At 45.3% G+C, this 18,183-nt stretch overlaps 1 protein-coding gene across 1 annotated transcript in view; it reads left to right on the top strand.

Moving 5' to 3' along the window:
• Nucleotides 1-18,183, top strand: part of PADI2 (peptidyl arginine deiminase 2) — a 1,062,620-nt gene that overhangs the window by 527,724 nt on the left and 516,713 nt on the right. The window contains exon 8 of the mRNA XM_069611131.1: nucleotides 12,037-12,140. Coding sequence (XP_069467232.1) covers nucleotides 12,037-12,140 — 104 coding nt within the window. The remainder of the gene's footprint in view (nucleotides 1-12,036; nucleotides 12,141-18,183) is intronic.

Here is an 18,183-nt window from a genome sequence, read left to right as displayed (position 1 = left end):
GGAAAACATCCCACATTAATGTCGGCTATTAGTCGCACTCCTGCGTTTTGACAGCAAAAGGATTGTAGGGTGACGTTGTATTCAGTCATGAGACTCTCGCAGACATATATGATAAATATAAAGCTCTGTGGTCATTCCTATGTTCCTAAAATGCTGACTTGCAAAGCATCCAGAGCCTCATTGGCTTTATTACTGTGACTCCCCGTTCTCACTGAGGTTCTTTCATAAATAAAGACACACATACACTGTGTTAAGCAATCGCGTTCATGTTCAAACACACATGACTTGCAAAAAATAGGATTTAACCTGTACAAAAATTAAGGTAAAAATGATGCATAATTTCACAATATTAACTCATGCATATGATTAAATCGAGCTCAGAGTTCCAATAGTTGGACAGTAAAATGATCATCAGAAGTGAGCATTACTTTCCCTCCTCTGCCCCACATTTAAGAGGTCCGTGGCCAGCAAAAAGGAACAAGCATGAAAAAGACCGTACCGAAGTTAAAATGGCTTTGAGAAAATCTAATTGCTCATTTGCCTAAAGAAGACTGTGAAATGATACACAAAGCTATAAAAGGTTGTGAAAAAGCACACAGTACCAAAGGTACACACTGTATCTCACAGTTTTAAAGAAGAACACATTTCGTGCAATCAAAGCATTTATTTCTAAAATGGGTGTTACTGATTGGAAGGGCTATTAAAGATGTACAAATCTAGTATTGTGCCTTATGCTTTATACGGTTTAGAAGCCACTGCTGAAAAACATGTCAGATGATTAGCATTCTGGAAGGAAACATTTGACGCTCATCCTTGTGTATTTCAAGGTCTAGTCCCAATGAAGCTACTTGCTGTAAACTGGGCATTACTTCCTTATTCACCTTTTGGAAGATTGCTCGTAGCTTTCTTTATTTAAAAATGCTTGCGGAAAAGAATAATCTTAACTACCTTTATTGTCCATTTGCAGATATATTGCTTGGAGATTCCCCTTTTTGTCCATATTTAAAGATCTCCTTGCAATAGAAAGATTTTTATAAGAATATTGGCTTCACTTTGGAAACCCTATTTAACTTAGGTTTCTTGCTCACAGAGATTAAAAAGAAAGCAATTATCTGGGATAGTATCAATAATATTGATAAATTATCTTTAAAATCTACTTTCCAGGATTATGTTAGACATGGTTTTTCCTATGGCCAATCTTATTAGTTACATCATGGAGACACAAAACCTTTGAATTAGGCGTTTTATTTTGTTGCTTCCTTTCAATCAATTGCCTACTAATGTGAGTTTGGGTGCATGGTTAAAAGTACTGTACAATCAAAGAACCTGTCGTTTTTGCACTTTAGAGGTTGAAACCTCTCACCATCTATTAACATCTTGCTCTCACCTGATAAATATGTCAAGTAAGGTTTAGGGCAAGTTTGTCAGTAAAATTGAGACTATTCAAGCTGATCAATTTTGAGCATCGTTATATTCAGCGAGTGCCTTGACTATTGTAACTGCGACTTTTTATGTTTGAATTGAGATTGCAACATTGTTTTAGAGTTTTTCTTGTTTCTTCTAACTAAAAGAAATTTTTTATAGTATAGTTTAGTGACAAAGAAACTGTAAATCCTACAAAATTGTTTCTTATTGGGCGTGCATCTAATGAATTGTTCCAATGGTTATGATGAGTTGTAATACTGTATATGCTGTAAAAGGTTTTCTGTAAACCATACACTTTAAACAAAACACCATGCATTTAAACAAAACAATAAAGAAGAAAGTTCTGGAGTGTCCTGTCAAGATACCAGTTGAGCACTCTTTGCAGAAGATGTGATAAGCTGGTAAATGGCAGCCCTGCTGGGTTTTGATCACATTGAGCTGCATGATCAGTACTACCAGGAGAACAACTGCAAAGTATGCCACACAATGCCTAACAGTTATCTTTGTAAGTAACCTTTACATGAATTAGTAAAGGCTATGGATTTTAATTTCAAGGTAGATTGATTGATTGATATTTTATTTCTATCGCGCTCGTACACAAGTGTTTCAAAGCACGACAAGGCAAGGGAGAGGAACAGGGGAGAACAAAGCAGCAATCTTACTAGGCCCAGTGACATTGAGAACACGCAAGTGCATGGGAGGGGGGGAGGGGGAAAGTGCATGGATGGAGGGAGAAGTGGAAAGTGCGAAGCAGAGGAGAAACAGATAAATAACAATAAATAAATAATAAAGGCAACAAACAGTGGTAATGCAGCTAGCAATTTGCAAGTGCTAGGTTTAAGGCAGCAGACAGGGTGGGTCTGATACATGCAGGAAGAAAAAGGGGGGGCTGTATGGGTACAGAAAGAGACCCCAGTGCAAGGGGTGGCCCGGAGGCAGTGTGGGAGGGTGGCAGGGTGAGCAGGTACCTGGGCCCGAAGGACAGAGGGTGGCCAGGTGCACAGTGCCAAGAGAGAACAGATCAGCAGGGGAGAGGGTGAGCGAAGGCAGATGAAAAGAGGAAGGTCTTGAGGTGCTTCCGGATCCAGAGATGGTTCTCCTCAAGTTTTAGAGTGGCAGGGAGGCTGTTCCAGAGGGAGGCCCCAGCTGAAGACAGATCTACCCCCAGCTCGTTTCTTTGAAAAACAACTGACCCTGAGGGAGTTGGAGGTAGAGGAGCGAAGAGCTCGAGAGGGGAGGTATTTGCAGAGGGATAGCTGAATGTATTTTGGACACAGACCCCAGAAAGGCTTGTGGACAATGCAGAGGGTTTCGAATTTAATCCTTGCATCCACTGGGAGCCAGTGGAGAGATTTCAGAGCTGGAGAGATCCGATCCCAGGGCTTGAGGCCCAGGACAAGTCTTGCAGTCCTGTTTTAGATTAGTTGCAGAGGGCAGAGAGTAGAGGTAGGTAGATTTAGAAAGAGGCTGTTACAATAGTCCAAGCTAGAGAGAACCAGAGCTTGGGATACCGTGAGCTTCTGGGGGAAGGAGAGGAAAGGCAGAGTACCTCTGAGGAGGTGCAGTCGGAGATTTGAATTTTTAGAGACCTCAGAGATGTGGGAGAATGAAAGGGTGGAGTCAAAGATGACCCCGAGGTTCTTAACCTCGCAGGTGGGGGTAGGAGGAGGGCCAAGGGAGGCCGGCCAGAGAGTGAGGGGGAAGGATGGTGAAGGTGTGCCGATGAGGAGGATCTCCGTCTTGCTGGCATTCAGACAAAGATCATTGGCGGAACACCAATCTTGAATGGCAGTTAGGCAATCAGACATAAGAGAGGGAGAGGAGGTGACAGAGAGCAGCCTGAAAATGAGTTGAGTGTCACCAGCGTAGCACTGGAAATTTTAGCAGAAATTGGCAATGCAGTGGGCGAGAGTTGCCAGGTATTGGTTGAAAAGCCAGGGCGAGAGGTTAGACCCCTGGGGATGAAAGGAAGGACCCAAGTTGGACCTGGGAGGGTCGATCTGAGAGGAAAGAGGTCTGCCAGGCCAGAGCCTGATCAGTGATACCCAGGTTTTCACTGAGACGGTTGAGCAGGATGGTATGGTTGACCGTGTCGAAGGCAGAAGAGAGATCGAGGAGGATGAGGACAGAGGGAATGTTAGAGTCAAGGTTGGAGAGCAGATCTTCACGGATGTTCAGGAGAGCAGTTTCTGTGCTTCTGGCAGCTCTGAAGCCAGACTGGTGGTCATGGAGACAGCCAACAGAATTGGAATGAAGGTTAAGCTGCGAGATGGCCAACTTTTCCAGGAGTTTGCCAAGAAAGGGATTAATGGAAATTGGACGATAGTTAGCTGGACAGGAAGGCTCAGCTGTGGGTTTCTTCAGAAGAGGATGCACAAAGGAGTGCTTCAGAGGGGAGGGGAAGGATCCAGAGGCAAAGGAGTGGTTGCAAAAATCAGCAAGGCCCGGAGCAAGGGTGTCTATGTGGTCCTTGATGGCTTTAGAGGAACAGGGATGAACCTGTTTTGACAAGGCTTTCATAGATCGGACTTGTCTGGCGACCTTGTCAGGAGTGAAAAGAGGGAAGGACGAGAAGGATGGTGGGAGGGTGGCTAAAGGCGGGTCAGCAAGCACAGATGGAGAGGGGAGAGGATGGGTGGAGAGGGTGGACAGGGTGTCCTGGTTTTTTTTAATGAAGTGAGAGGCAAGGGCATTGCAAAGAGCCTGGGAGGCAACAGGAGGGGTAGAGACTGCAGCAGGGTTGGCCAGCTCCTTGCAGATTTTAAAGAGTTTGGCCGAGTTGTTAGATGCTGCAGAGACACGAGCTTGAATGTGGACTCTCTTCTTGGTGAGAACAGAGAGTCGGTATTGCCTTTGTAGCAGGCGACAGGCCAGTTTGTCAGAGGATGAACAGGAAGTATACTGTGCATCAGTACCTCAAATGACAGCAGGACATCTATATCGATAGCCCACAAGTTTTAATATTGTCCTATATATTGCACAATCTAACCAATTTTAAGGAGTTAACACACATTTATAATTACCACAAACACAAGCTGGCAAGCCGCGTAGCCTAAAAGAACACCCACAAAGGTAATGTGGTGCAGGAAAGTCTAACCTATTACTCACCTTTAGTCTTGGGGTATTGGATGTTTTGACAATAGCATAAACAGCAATGATATAATCATTATGTACTAATTTTCCTTTTATGAAAGTAGCCTGCACAGCTATGAGGAATGCTATTGATTCCCACCCATGAATGTTCAGGGTCACTCTTATCCATTACTTCAACGTGATAATGCTCAGCCAAAGGTTCCAAGCACCTTCTCCAATTGGCTTTACTCCATTGAAGTGTTTGTACCTAAGCAGAGTTTCCAAATTTAACTTGTGATTTTACCATCTCTTAATGGCATTCCAGGCCAAGGGATTGGAGTACCTGGGCTGCATCAGGTGGTAACTTTCCGTATGCATGTTATGTCTCCTTCTAACCCAAGAGCTGTAACGTCTCATTAGAGCCATGAGAAGGACATTTAGTTATTCTTACTGAACATTTGTTTAAGATGTGCTTGTACCATCTGCATACATTGCATATGTAAACTTTACCATTTGACAAGACTGCATGTAGAAATTGTTAGTTGTGTTACCTGAAACATTCATATTAGAAACCAGTCTAGGTGCTTGCCATGAGGTGACAGTAGGTAACTCATGAGAAACCAGATATTAGAATTTAAACCGAAATGTCTCATCCCAACACTGACTCACTTTGCATCCAGTTGGCCAATAGCTTATGGTCTGATTGCTTCCTGTCAGATGGTTCCCTTCCCTAACTGAAAGTAAACAAACATCATACAGAAATTATCAGGTTGAGTCTTAGATAGACCAAGCAAATATCATGTTCTGTTACAGAATCAGCAAGTTATTAAAACACGACTTATTCATTAAAGTCACTTAAAATCAATACAAAAATACGTATACAGCACAAAATGTTGATATGTGAAACATATAAAACAACCAAAGGACACTACACTACCTTAACACTTTTCACATACAATTGACATCACATATACAATCACACATGCATAACTATAACAGTGGTCTATGCAGGAATTAACATCAAACCAGTAGTGAAAAACCATATTGCGTGAATCACATCACATTACTGCAGTTGTCTCTTGGTTTGTGGACTACTCCCATGTGGACGTCCTCCTGAAGTCAATGCACAACTCCTTCCAATTTCATGTTCATAGCGCGTGGTGGAGGCAACCAACGGATCCCGCTATTCCCAGAGTCATCAGAAAAACAGAGTTGCCTCAACCACGCGCTATGAACATGAAATTGGAAGGAGTTGTGCATTGACCTCAGGAGCGCCCATTGTGTGAGCACACTAGGACGCTCGGAATAGACAATAACCCTTGGGAATATCCACATAGGAGGAGTCCAGAAAACAAGAGAGTGATTTTGACTAATGAATACATTGTTTTTTAGTAACCTGTGAGGTTTTGCTCGGTACCTTAAACCGACATCAGGACATATTATGCGGGAGCCGGGGTAACGGTCATCTTCTTTATTTAACAACTTGGTAGTTACTGCCAGAATCCCCACAGCCCCCCTCCCTCACCCAACGTCACTTCCCTTATTACGGGAGGAAAAGGACCGCAACGGCGGTCCACCCACATAATGATGTGGACGGCCGTATGTCCAAGGAACAACGTAATATCTCCCCCCTTTTTAACATGCAAGGTCCTTGCCTCTCCTCACTCCATCTCCTCTATAAGTCTATGAGGTTTTATACGGCTTCTCTGTGGCCTTCCTGAATTTCTCGGTGTTCGCCCCATCTCTTCATGTTGCACTATGCTGTCTTCACTGTCAGAGGCCTCACTATCTCCCAGATAGGGGGCGTCCCGACTTCTGTCATCGCCACTGTCCTCAGCTCTGTCCTGCGTGTTTTGCAGGTGTGTTATCCAGGGATTGAAATGCGATACATTCCTTGTCACTGAAGATTGATCCATTCTTTGTGCTGTGATCATAGTTCCTTTCCGCTGTGTGACAGTCAGTGGTTCTTTTAATGTGGCGTCCTCCTTTCTTTGTTTCGGTTGTCGCATCCACACTTGGTCCCCTGGTTCTATGTTGGACTCTTGTGCTCTCCTTTTATGATCGGTTGTCTCTTTCATCTTGGCCTTAGCTGTGGCATCTTTGTCTCTGGCCCCCTGTTCTAACGGTGTGGCCTCAGCTGAGTGGGTGTCTTCTGATAGCCTCGTTTGGATCAGTCTTCTGAACATCAAGTCAGCCGGGCATATTCACGTCGTGCTATGAGGTGTGTGCCGATAATCCCTGAGGAACTGGTAAAGTGCTTGTTCAAAAGGTTTGTTGAGTTTGGCTGCTATTTGTAGTGTTCTTTTAATGTTGGCCATGAATCTTTCGACCAATGCCGTTCGCTTGAGGCCATCTGGTTGATATTCTTCGGTGTTGGAACCCCATGTACTTTGAGAAGTTTTCAAAATCCTGACTCATGAATGGCGCTCCGTTGTCAGACTTTATAATCCTAGGTATTCCATGTGTGGACAACATGCGGTCTAGTGCTGGGATGACACTGGAGGCAGCAGTGCTGTCAATGATTTGAGCTTCTGGGAATCTTGAGTGTTCATCTATTAATACCAGTACATAAGTGCCATCTCTCAGAGGTCCAAAGAAATCTACCACTAGTTCCTCCCACACATGTCCCCGTAGATTGTGAGTAGGGCTTGATGATCCGTTATTATGGTAAACTCTTTACCATACAGGAACAGGTGGAAGTATTCGCATGCCCATACCACTGCCAGACTTTCCTTTTCCACTTGGGAGTACACCTGTTCTGTGGGGGTTAAACTCCTGCTAGCATATACCACTATGTATACGTTCGTGGGCGCCTGAGGATCTATTTGTGTTAATATGGCACCCAGCCCCACAGGGCTGGCATCGACGACTACTTCCGTGTGTCTGTTAGTATCAAAATAGGCCATGTCCTCTGCCTTTGTAATGGCATCACGTATCGCTTCGAATGCCCTCTGACAGTCTGTAGACCATGTGTAGGTTTGATCTTTTCGCGTTAGTAGGCGCATGGGGTTGCAAATCGTAGCATAATCCTTTAAGTACCTGGAACAGTAGCTGGCTAGTCCTAGGAATGACCTGAGCTCTGTCACATTTGTTGGAGGTGTGGCTGAGTTGAGGGCTGCCACTTTGTCCGGGTCCGGCGTCATTCCTTTGTTTGAGAAAATATGACCAAAAAAACGTAATGAGCCTTTCCCAAATTCACATTTTGCTTTGTTTAGTGTTAATCCAGCCGCTCCCAGCGCTTCGCACACTCTGTGGAGAGCTGTGTCATGCTCTTCCTTTGTTTTCCCAAAAACCAGAACATCGTCTGAATAATTTAAATAGTTTGGCATGTGCCTGATGACTCAGTGTATTTCTTCTAGAAAAAATTCAGCTGCAGAAGATATCCCGAAACTGAGCCTTTTATACTGAAATAAACCCAGGTGTGTGACGAATGTCGTTATGTACCTGGACTGGGGTGCAATCTCGATTTGGTGGTAACCTTTTGTGAGGTCCAGTTTTGAGAACACTTGTGCCCCATGAAGAAGGTGGATCATATCAGTAATCCGAGGTGCCTGATGTCTCTCCCTTTCAATTGCTGCGTTAGCCCTCCTCATGTCTACGCATAGGCGTATTGATCCATCAGGTGACTTTTTAGGGACGGGAACAATGGGGGATACCCATGGGGTGGGACCGGAGACTGGTTCGATGACATTGAGTTTGATAAGCTTGTCTAGTTCCTCCTCAACTTGGTGTTGTATATTCACGGGTATCCCACGATAGTGTTGGGCAACTGGTGCTATGTCCGGGTTTATATGCAGCGGAACCTTCCTGTGTTTCAGTTTGCCCAGTCCTTTGAATAACTTTGGAAAAGTTTGTTCTATCGCATCAGGTCTGGTGAAGTATTTGTGGGCCATGAGTTGATACAAGATGTGCACCAGGCCCATTTCAACGGCTATCTTAAAGCTGAGGATACACCCACTGTTGGCTTCAGTCTTTAAAATGTGTAAGGGAACCTTTGCAGCGTGCGATTTGTGCATGCACCATGCCAAGGTAGTCCCTTTGCAGGGTAGTGGGGTGGTGGTGCCATAAGGGTAGATGTCCACCATTGCTTTCCGGATTTTTGGAGGGCTGCTGAGCGAGTTATATGCTTTGTTGCCCCTGTATCAATGAGGAATTCAAGCGGGGTGTTGTTAACTTGTAGTGTGAGCGTGGGACTGTGTTGGGTGGCCGTGGCATTGTTGAGTGCCCACACGTACCCCTTCTTTCGTTGGTCATCCTCTGACGACAGGGATTCACTGCCAGATGGAGGTCGCATTTCAATGTAGCGGACAAATCTCCTCCTCTGAGACCTTCTGGATCCATCTGATAACTTTCTATCTTCTCTTGCGTACAGCTCCTCTGGGTTCTGTCCTCTCTCCTTGGTCCCATCTGGTCTTCTTCCCCTCTCCCTGCTGGTGGGCTGAGCTGCGATCTTCTTCTTCTTTCGTGTTGCCTCGGTCTGCTGGGTATTGGTCCCGGTGCGTTCTTGCAGACAACTCTGTAGTGATCCATTCCTCCGCTGGCGGCACATTTCTGCCCAAAAGCGGGGCACTCACCCACGTGCGAATATTCATATCCACATCGGTAGCACGTGGCATCTGCGCCTTTTTGCGCTTTGCGAGGGAGCAGCATATAGAGTTTGTTGATGGTGACCGAGTTGGATGACAGTTGTTGGATGGTGACCTTGTCTGAATTGTCCAACTGTGACTCCACTGCTGCTTCCATTCTGGCTAAAGCGAGGATTTCCTCAAGAGATCTTTGCTTTTGAAGCAATTGTTTCCTGAATGGTTGTGAAATGCAGCCAGCTATGACCTGGGATCGTAATGCTTCTTCATTGGAATAATTGTGAAATACACAGTATTTCAGCTTGATGAGCAAGAGCATCACAAAATTGTCTAGCGATTATCCTTTTTCTTGTCTAGTTGTGTGGAACACATGTCGCTCATAATCAATATTGGTGTGAGGAGCGAAGTATTCAGATAGTTTTCCATGAAGTTCTCCATAGGTAACAGTGTCTACATTCATCAGCTCCCCTGCTATGTTCCTGACCGCTGGGCCTACTGTCATGAATAAGGTGTTCTTTAGTCTTGCGTCATCAATTAGGCCGATTGCCCCTGCATAGAATTTAAAATCCCTTAGCCATATGACCCACCTGGGTTTCAAATTGGAAGTGTCTCTGATATCAAATGGACCAGGTATAGGCATGTTTTGAGAGGTGTTACCTGATCCTTGAGCCTGTTGTGGATCATCCGCCATAGCTCCTGCTCCTCCTGATGAAGATGTCACTGGGCTTTCAGGAGATGACATGGTTTTGAGGGCTTCTGTGATTCAACCAGTGACTGTGTACTGTCCAGGGTCCACCTCTTCTCTGCTGTGCCTTGCAATGCTGCTATGCTGCAGGCTGGATGTACGTGCTACTTCCTCATGAAGCACGTGAACTTCATAAACCACGTGTAATGTGCGGCTGTGGTGTGTGCGCCTCCCGGTGCCTAGAGCCGCTCTGTGGCTGTCCGTGAGGGACCTTCCCTTTCCTCACGGGACCTCCCACTGTTTTCCAGTTTATAAACGGCTGTCGCGGCGAGTGGTAGATGAGGGGGGGCGGGGTTGCCTCTCTCAACACACTCCGTGTGTGCTATGGCCTCCACATGGCCTGCTAAACCCTCCCGTACTGCGTACCTAATGGAGCTTGCATCCGCTGTCCTTGCGGTGCTTATTGTGCCCCCCAGCAGGGGCCTCTTTCATAAGAGGAGCGCCGACGCGCCACGCTGCTCGACCGCGGTCCTCTGCGTGCCTTCCCGGGCCTCAGGGCCTCAGGTTCGGAGGTGCTCCGATGCGCTTCAAACCGCTCGACTGCAGGCCTCCCTGGCACGGGTGGGTGTCGAACACCCCTCGTCGCCAGCTGTCAGGTTTTGCTTGGTACCTTAAACCGACATCAGGACATATTACGCGGGAGCAGGGATAACGGTCATCTTCTTTATTTAACAACTTGGCAGTTACTGTCAGAACCCCCGCACCTCCCTCCCTCACCCAACGTCACTTCCCTTACTACGGGAGGAAAAGGACCGCAACGGCGGTCCACCCACATAACGATGTGGACGGGCGGTATGTCCAAGGAACAACGTGACACTGATTCTGTATCAGGACAGGATATTTGTTGGTCTGTTTAAGATTCACCCATATCATTTCTATGTGATGTTTGTGTATAGGAGCCTAGGAGATCAGGGCATTAGCCAGGCACCCCTTATGTAAAGACTAATCGAAAGTATAGCAATTTGGCTCAACAAGTAGCTCTAGTGAGCTTAACAGTAGAACATCCGGTCTTCTCCAAAGCCTGGGCAGCAGAGATCAGAATACACTCTTTCAACAAACGTACCATAAAAGATAACAAGCTTGAATTAATAGAGTGGAAGCAATAATGTTTGAATCCTCTCAGCCTTCAAAACGTCCTTATCCTGTCATTGAGCCAAACTGGGACAAGAAGGAGAAAGTTGGTAGTTTGACTAAGGGGGACAGAGTCGGGGGAAGGTTCAGAGTCTGGTAAAGTTTGGTTAGCACGTGCACTTAGTTGGGCCTAGGGCTATAGAAATTCTAAATACGATACTGACTTTAAAGGTACGCTCATTTATGTTCGGTTAACCTTCCATTGTCACTTCCAATTCTTTGCTCAATCTATGTCAGAGATACTTGCACGAAAACAACATTTTTTTCTTCCTCTGTTCGGTGTGGGCAGCATTGATTGCCCCTCTGTGATATTTTTTTTTGTATGAGCAAAGTATTCACTGTCCCTTCTCAACCTTTAAGTTTAACATGCAGAACAGGAAAGTGTGCAGCATAAACGTCCACACCTTTGCATTCATGTATATGACTGCATGTGTGCTTGTATCTTCCCTGAATTTTTGTATCTTAGGCAGTGCAAGCAGCTGGTCAGGTTGATTGGACCATGTGCTCTGCCTACCAGTATTAGCCCACAACCTGAGCAAGCTGTTGGTAGCTCATGAACCCCCCCCCCCACCATAGCTCTCCCACTGTCATCTTTTTTGCTCTCAGCCACCAAAATGAAACCCCACTTACCTATTCTCCTCATCCTGCTTCCATACCCTCCTTTCCTCTGGAACCTCAGTTTCCTCTCCTAAGTGTCTGCCTCACACCACCATGGACGGCCATTTTAGTTGTTGTTTTAAGGAAAGAAACATGCTCTCTGTTCCCTGTTATTTCCATAAAATGCCAACGGCCCTAATAAAGTGTGTCTTTATCGCAGAGTGCTAATTTCAATAATCCCTTGATTAGAGGGGCATATCAGGTGGTTAAAGCATGTCAACCGCCTCAAATTCCTTTCCTACACTCAAGCCTATTAACTTGGGCAAGGGCTTGTATAGCCCACCAATTAAAGAGGTATTGCCTAAAACAATACCTGCATTATTATATGTAGTAAATTGGTAATTGTCATATACTTTAAAATGTAACATTGCATTATTTCTCACCCCATATGCAAATATACTAATCTTCTTATTTGTCCTGCAGGGTATCCCTGAAGCACCAATTTTCACAGATGTTATAACTTTTCGAATGTCTCCACTGATCATCACCCCAAACATTTTGGAACCCGTGGAGGTTTTTGTGTGCAGGTAAACAGAAGCTCTAAAACATTGTACTTTTATTTTTTTTAAGTCATAATTTGGGTTGTTTATATTTTCAGTTTCTTTAGAGATCATTTAATATCGAAAAACGCCCCCAATATAGACAATTTAGAGAGTTTGTTTGAAATAAGTATACAAATACAGTATGCTCAATGGCAATATTCTGAGACAGTAAGAGCCTTTCCATCTGAGGGCATTGTACTTGAGGAGCTAATTCAGTGCACCCTTTTATGCAAAAGCATGCCTTTACGCGAGACTGGTGTACCAAACAGTTTTCTAATTGGTATTTTTTGCCTCATCATTTATGAAATTCCACACCCTGAACCTTTTAACGAGGCTGATAGTCAGTATATTCAACCCCCTTCGTCATCTAGACATTTTTGATGTTTAGGTTATTCTCAAGATGTTGTTGTATGTGAATATTCACAATAACAGTGATATATCAAAGAGAACTAACACAGTTTGCACCCACTAGACTACGGAAGAAATCTTCCAGATATTGAAATAAATGCGTCTTGTCCCCAACAGCCTCCATTATGGACACAATATAGATCACTTTAAGGTCAGAGTAGTGTGTACATCTTATGTGGAAACATGCAACTTCAGTAAGGGTGAACTATCATGCCAATAATAAGTTCCATATCCTTTTTTCCTTCTATTTCTCTTTCATCCTGACTCGCCCTCCTTCCCAACAGGTTGGGAACTCCTGCATCCGCAGGCGGGCCGGAAAAGCTGGCTGAAAAAGATAGCTGTCACTTTAAGAAAATGTGAAGGGGTAGGGCCTACGTCACGCGTGTTTCCCTATGCGCACCGGGCACACACATTACCCCTACATCACCAACGTTCCACACCCAGTTCCTTTTTTCCACCTATTGGATGGGTCTGAATTTGGCTTCGCTGCGACTACCTCCATTTTTGGGTGTTATATTTTTGCTCTCTTTCCCTTTTTTCTTAGCGATTGGTTCTTCACTTTTAATTTTTTCAATTTGTGGTGCCTGCCTCTACGTATGCCATATGCGACAGGATTGAAGCAGTGCATCCTATGCCGGAAGCATTTCTCTGCGGCCGATCCCCATCATGCCTGTGTCTGTTGTTTGGGTATATATCACCCAGTGAGTACCTGTGTCTTTTACTGTGGGATTCACCCGAGGTCTCTGCGGACTCGTCTTCTCAACATGTCACAGAGGGACCGGTATTGAAGATGACCGAAGACTTTGTTCAGAACAGGAGGGAGGCCGACATCGGAAAGAAGGGGACCGTACTTTCAGGTGAGGTAAGAGTTTTGGCACTGGCCTTCCGTACCCAAGGGAAGACTGCCTCCTCAGTTCTGGGCTCTTCACAGGACCGTTCAGGGGGGAACCCTAGGCGTGTTCACCTGAGAGTATCTCTGGGTGGGAAAGCACTAGGACCTCCTGGTGGGAAAGCGTTAGTACCTACAGGTGAAGGGTCTGAGAAGATCCTCCCGGTACCGGAAGAGTTTTTTACACCAGACAAAATAACGACGGTACCGAGGAAATCCTCCTGTGCCTCGGTAAACTGAAAAGGCAAGGGTTCATTCCTCCGGGGTTGAGTTGGTCCATTTTCATTCCCCTGTATCTCCTAAAGCGAAGACGGCTACTGCATGTAAAGCTTCTGGTACTTTGGTACTGGAAGACAAAGTCTTATTCTCTATTACCGCAGTTGAACCCTCAAGCTCCTCTGTAACGAGGAAATCACATAAGTCCTCTCACAAGAGGCATAAACACTCTCACTCGACATCCAGTCTGATACCGACTTCTCCAAGGAAGCACAAGCAGAAAAAATCCTCTGAGGCATCTGTTTCGGATTCGGTACCAGAGAGTCAGAAATATAATTCTATTCTAGTTTCTGACTCTGAAGACTTTGATGCTTCCAAATCTTTTACAGTTCCACCGGAACAATGATTCAGCACTCCTGTGAGAGATCATTCCCTCACATTTTGCCACAATTCTCTCCTCAGTCTGAGGACAATTTGGGTTCACCAACTTAGGTCCCAGAACAATCTGGAACACGGCTGGTTTTAACCAATATCCAAGTGCCTAGACCTGTGTTCTTTAACATCTACAATCCAAACCAGCTGCCTAACTGAGCTGACCCTTCTAGTTCCCCTTTCAGGCTAGAATTGCCCCAACCTAGCCCTTTTCAAATGACGAATGACAGAACCAATACAGTGCTTGAAACCATGCTTTCTGAGCCCTTCTTAGAAGTTCTGTCTCAACACATTAAAGACAAAATATCACTTATTATACCTTAGTGATCAGTGCCCACCGATCCTATTCATGAGCCAATCACTGTATCAGTGGACAACGAGGATTCTGCTCCTCCGTCCAAGAAACAAAATGACACAGATTCGGATGACAACACCACTCAGTCATCATCTAATGTGTTTCTTGACATTGTGACAAAAGTCATGCAGGCACTAGACATCCTTCCTAAGAATAAGCCTGAAATGTCAGGTGTTTTTGGAAAACTGCCATCTCAGCAGTCAAAGAATCCACTTCCCATGGAATTGTCAGTTATAGAGCAAGCTTTAGCTTGTTGGGGTAAGTCTCATTCAGATCCACACATCTCCAAAGCTCTAGACAACAAGTACAAAGTGCCTAAGGAGGAACCTTTCATACTCATGGGCAATTTTCCTGCACAATCGGCGGTATTTTCAGCTGCCCTAGGCACAAAGGGAAAAAGCCCTTCTCCATCTCCAGCTTCAGTTCTTGATAAGAATGCAAAAGTATGGGAAACTCAGGGTACGAAGTCTTACACTAACGCTACCTTACAACTCAAGCAGGTAAATACTGCTACAGTTTTGGCAGGATTTAATATCCTTAATTGGGCAAATCTTGAACGCTTTGCAGACATGCTCCCTCAGGAAGCCGCCAACGAGTTTTCCTTTTGGATTCCAAAGGTAGAGAAGCAGCCATCCAGCAGCTTCAAGTGGTTAAAGACCTCACCGACACAACAGCAAGAGCAGTCACTAGTGCAGTCTGCATGCGTAGACACTCATATTTGTCAGCCTCTTCCCTTCACCAAGATATCCAGGAGAAGGTGCTCGACCTTCAGTTTGATGGCAAGACACTGTTTGATCCCTCCACTGATGAGGTCCTTCAAAAGTATAAGGCCATTGTCACGGCCGCCAAAACCCTTAGCTCAATTTCACTGAAACAACCCTATCACCAAAACTATCAATCATTCAAACCACGTCCTCAAGGAAATAGTTGTACTGCCACTTCCGCAAAGTCGTATTACTCTTCTAAAAAGTTAAGATATAGACCCAAATCTAAGTCGGGGCCTTTCCCTTCCTAAAATTCTGCACAAGAACAAAAGAAGTCTATTTGACTTCCTTCCGGGCATATACATACCTTACGATCTTACTATCATCAAGGAGCAGACATCCCCAGTAGCAGGAAGGGTGTCCAACTTTCTTCCCCTTTGGAAAACCATTACTCAAGAGGAATGGATCATGAATATTATTCAGCCTGGTTACTGTTTTGCCCTTTCTGCTATTCCACCGTCCTCTCCTCTGAAGCTCCAAAAGTCCTCCCTGGAGCACCTGGAAGATATCCAAAAACTCCTTTCATTAGGAGCAATAGAATTGGTTCCTCAAGAGGAATTAGGTCAGGGATTTTGTTCCTGTTACTTTCTGATCCCAAAGAAAACCGGCAGGATCCGACCAATTCGGGACCTTTAAGATCTCAACCAATTTCTGTTAATCGAAACCTTCCATGTGGTGACAATTCCTCAGATTCTAGCCTCTCTTCATCGGAACGATTGCATGGCATCTATAGGTCTACAGGATGCTTATTTTCAAATTCCCATCTTCTAAGATCACCATCAGTTCCGGAGGGTCAGCCTAGGATGGTATCATTACCAGTTCACATGTCTACCCTTCAGGCTCAATTCTGCTCCTTTTCACGAACATTCTGGGGTCAGTGGCAGCCTACCTTTGGTCAAGGACAGTACATCTATATCCTTACCTAGACGACTGGCTTCTCAAGGCCCAGTCTCTAGAGGAATTTCTTCAAAAGATGCAATTAACATGCCACACTCTTTTCAGCCTAGAGTTTTCCATAAATGTGGCAAAATCCAAGCTCATCCCTTCGCAAAGGATCCAATTCCTAGGAACAGTTATAGGTACTACTCTACACAGAGCCTTTCCACCCCTGGAAAGGGTGGAAGCAATTAAGCAATTAAGCAAACCATTGTAAAGTTCAATACACATCTGATTCTAACAGGTTGGTGGTTTCAAAGGCTCTTGGGAGTAATGGACTCTTGTATAAACCTAGTTCCCTTTGCAAGGCTCCATATGAGAATGGGCCAGTGGCATATTGCTTGCAACTGGAACCAGCTGTTGCATTCTCAGGAAAGGAAAATTCAAATTCCAAACAAAGTTCAGGATTCACTAGTCTGGTGGAACTCCCCAGAGAACCTGTTAATCAGGTCTTCTTTTCAGCCTCCTCTTCACCAAATAGTTATGACAACAGGCTCATTAGAGTATGGTTAGGGAGCCCATTGTCTGAGTCTAACAGCACACAGTCTTTGGTCCTCTCAGGAAAAGAAGGACCAAACAAATGTCCTGCAACTAAGAGCCATATTTCTCTCTCTAAAATAATTTCTTCCCTCACTTCCAGGAAAGGTGGTGAAGATTCTAACGGACAATACCACTGCAATGTTCTATATCAACAAGGACGGGGGTACTCGTTCCCTTCCCCGGTGTCTCCTAGCAGAGAAATTTGGTATTGGGTCATTCAGAATCCCATTTTCTTGTTGGCGTCCCATCTGGAGGGAAAGAAGAATGTCCTAGCTGACAAACTGAGTAGGTTACAGTCTGCTCCGCACAAGTGGGAGATGAAACCGTCAGTAGCAAAGATGATATTTCAGAAGTGGGGCCACCCATCAATAGACCTCTTTGCCAACCAGCACAAATCTCTATGTCCTACATTTGCGTCAAGGCAAGGTCAGGGTCTTCAGTCCCTGTGAGATGCTCTACGTTCGGATCGGTTGCACCTAGCACTTTATTCGTTTCCACCTCTCCCATTGATACACAAAATATTGCTCAAGACTTTCGGGTCTACTATAGGGCGGCACAACTGAAGGTGCTCCGGGATTGGCAAAGAGACGACCGGGGGAAAATTTCGAGGACCATGGAAAACAGGACAGGCCTCCTCGGATGTATAATAGTGCAATTCTAGCCCTTGTAGCCAGCACCTGGGACAAGGCGGTGCAACAGTCCCACCTAACGGCGCTTCCATCGCCCTTTAGCCCCCTATTCAATAATCCGCAGTTCGCCCATGGCCAAAATACGACCGCTTTTCAGCAATGGCATGATGGGGGTTGTAGGATGGTAAGAGACATGTTTGAGGGAGGGCAGGTAAAACTCTTTGAACAGTGCAAAATGGACCTTTCGCTGGATGAAAGGGAAAGGTTTCGATATTGACAGCTTAGACACTGGCTTACCCATCCCACCTTAAAGCAAGCCGCTTCCCGAGAACGAACCCCCTTTGAATGATATTTTAGCATCGGGGGACAAGCACTTGATCACGGAACTGTACAAGCATATGAAAGTAGGAGAGAATCCTCCACACAGAGCCTATATGAGGAACTGGGAGCAAGCCACGGGGTCCGATATCGAGGACGATCACTGGGGGTGGTTATGGAAGCAGATACCAAAGTTAAAAGATAAGGGAGATGTGGCTGAAGTTACTCGTCCAGTGGCATATGACCCCCGCCAAACTTCACAAAATGTATCCTGGGGTATCCCCTCTCTGCTGGAGAGATTGTGGCTCAGTGGGCACCATGGAACACATTTGGTGTGAATGCCCAAAACTTGAGAAATACTGGGCTGGGGTTTGGTGAGCACTTACTCAAGTTTTGGGGATCAACTACGGGGGGAACAGAGGCCTTGCGATTCTGGGATTGGGGGGTACCCTAGCATCAATCAAGACTAAGGCGGATCGCAAGCTGTATGCATTAATGATGTTGGTGGCTGCCATGGTTTTAGCGCGCAGATGGAAAGCGA

Source organism: Ambystoma mexicanum, chromosome 8 (genome assembly GCF_040938575.1).
Source record: "Ambystoma mexicanum isolate Mex_15411 chromosome 8, UKY_AmexF1_1, whole genome shotgun sequence".
NCBI classification, from domain to species: Eukaryota; Metazoa; Chordata; class Amphibia; order Caudata; family Ambystomatidae; genus Ambystoma; species Ambystoma mexicanum.
The sequence above is the reverse complement of the archived record's forward strand: the minus strand, read 5'-3'. Positions and strand labels throughout refer to the sequence as shown.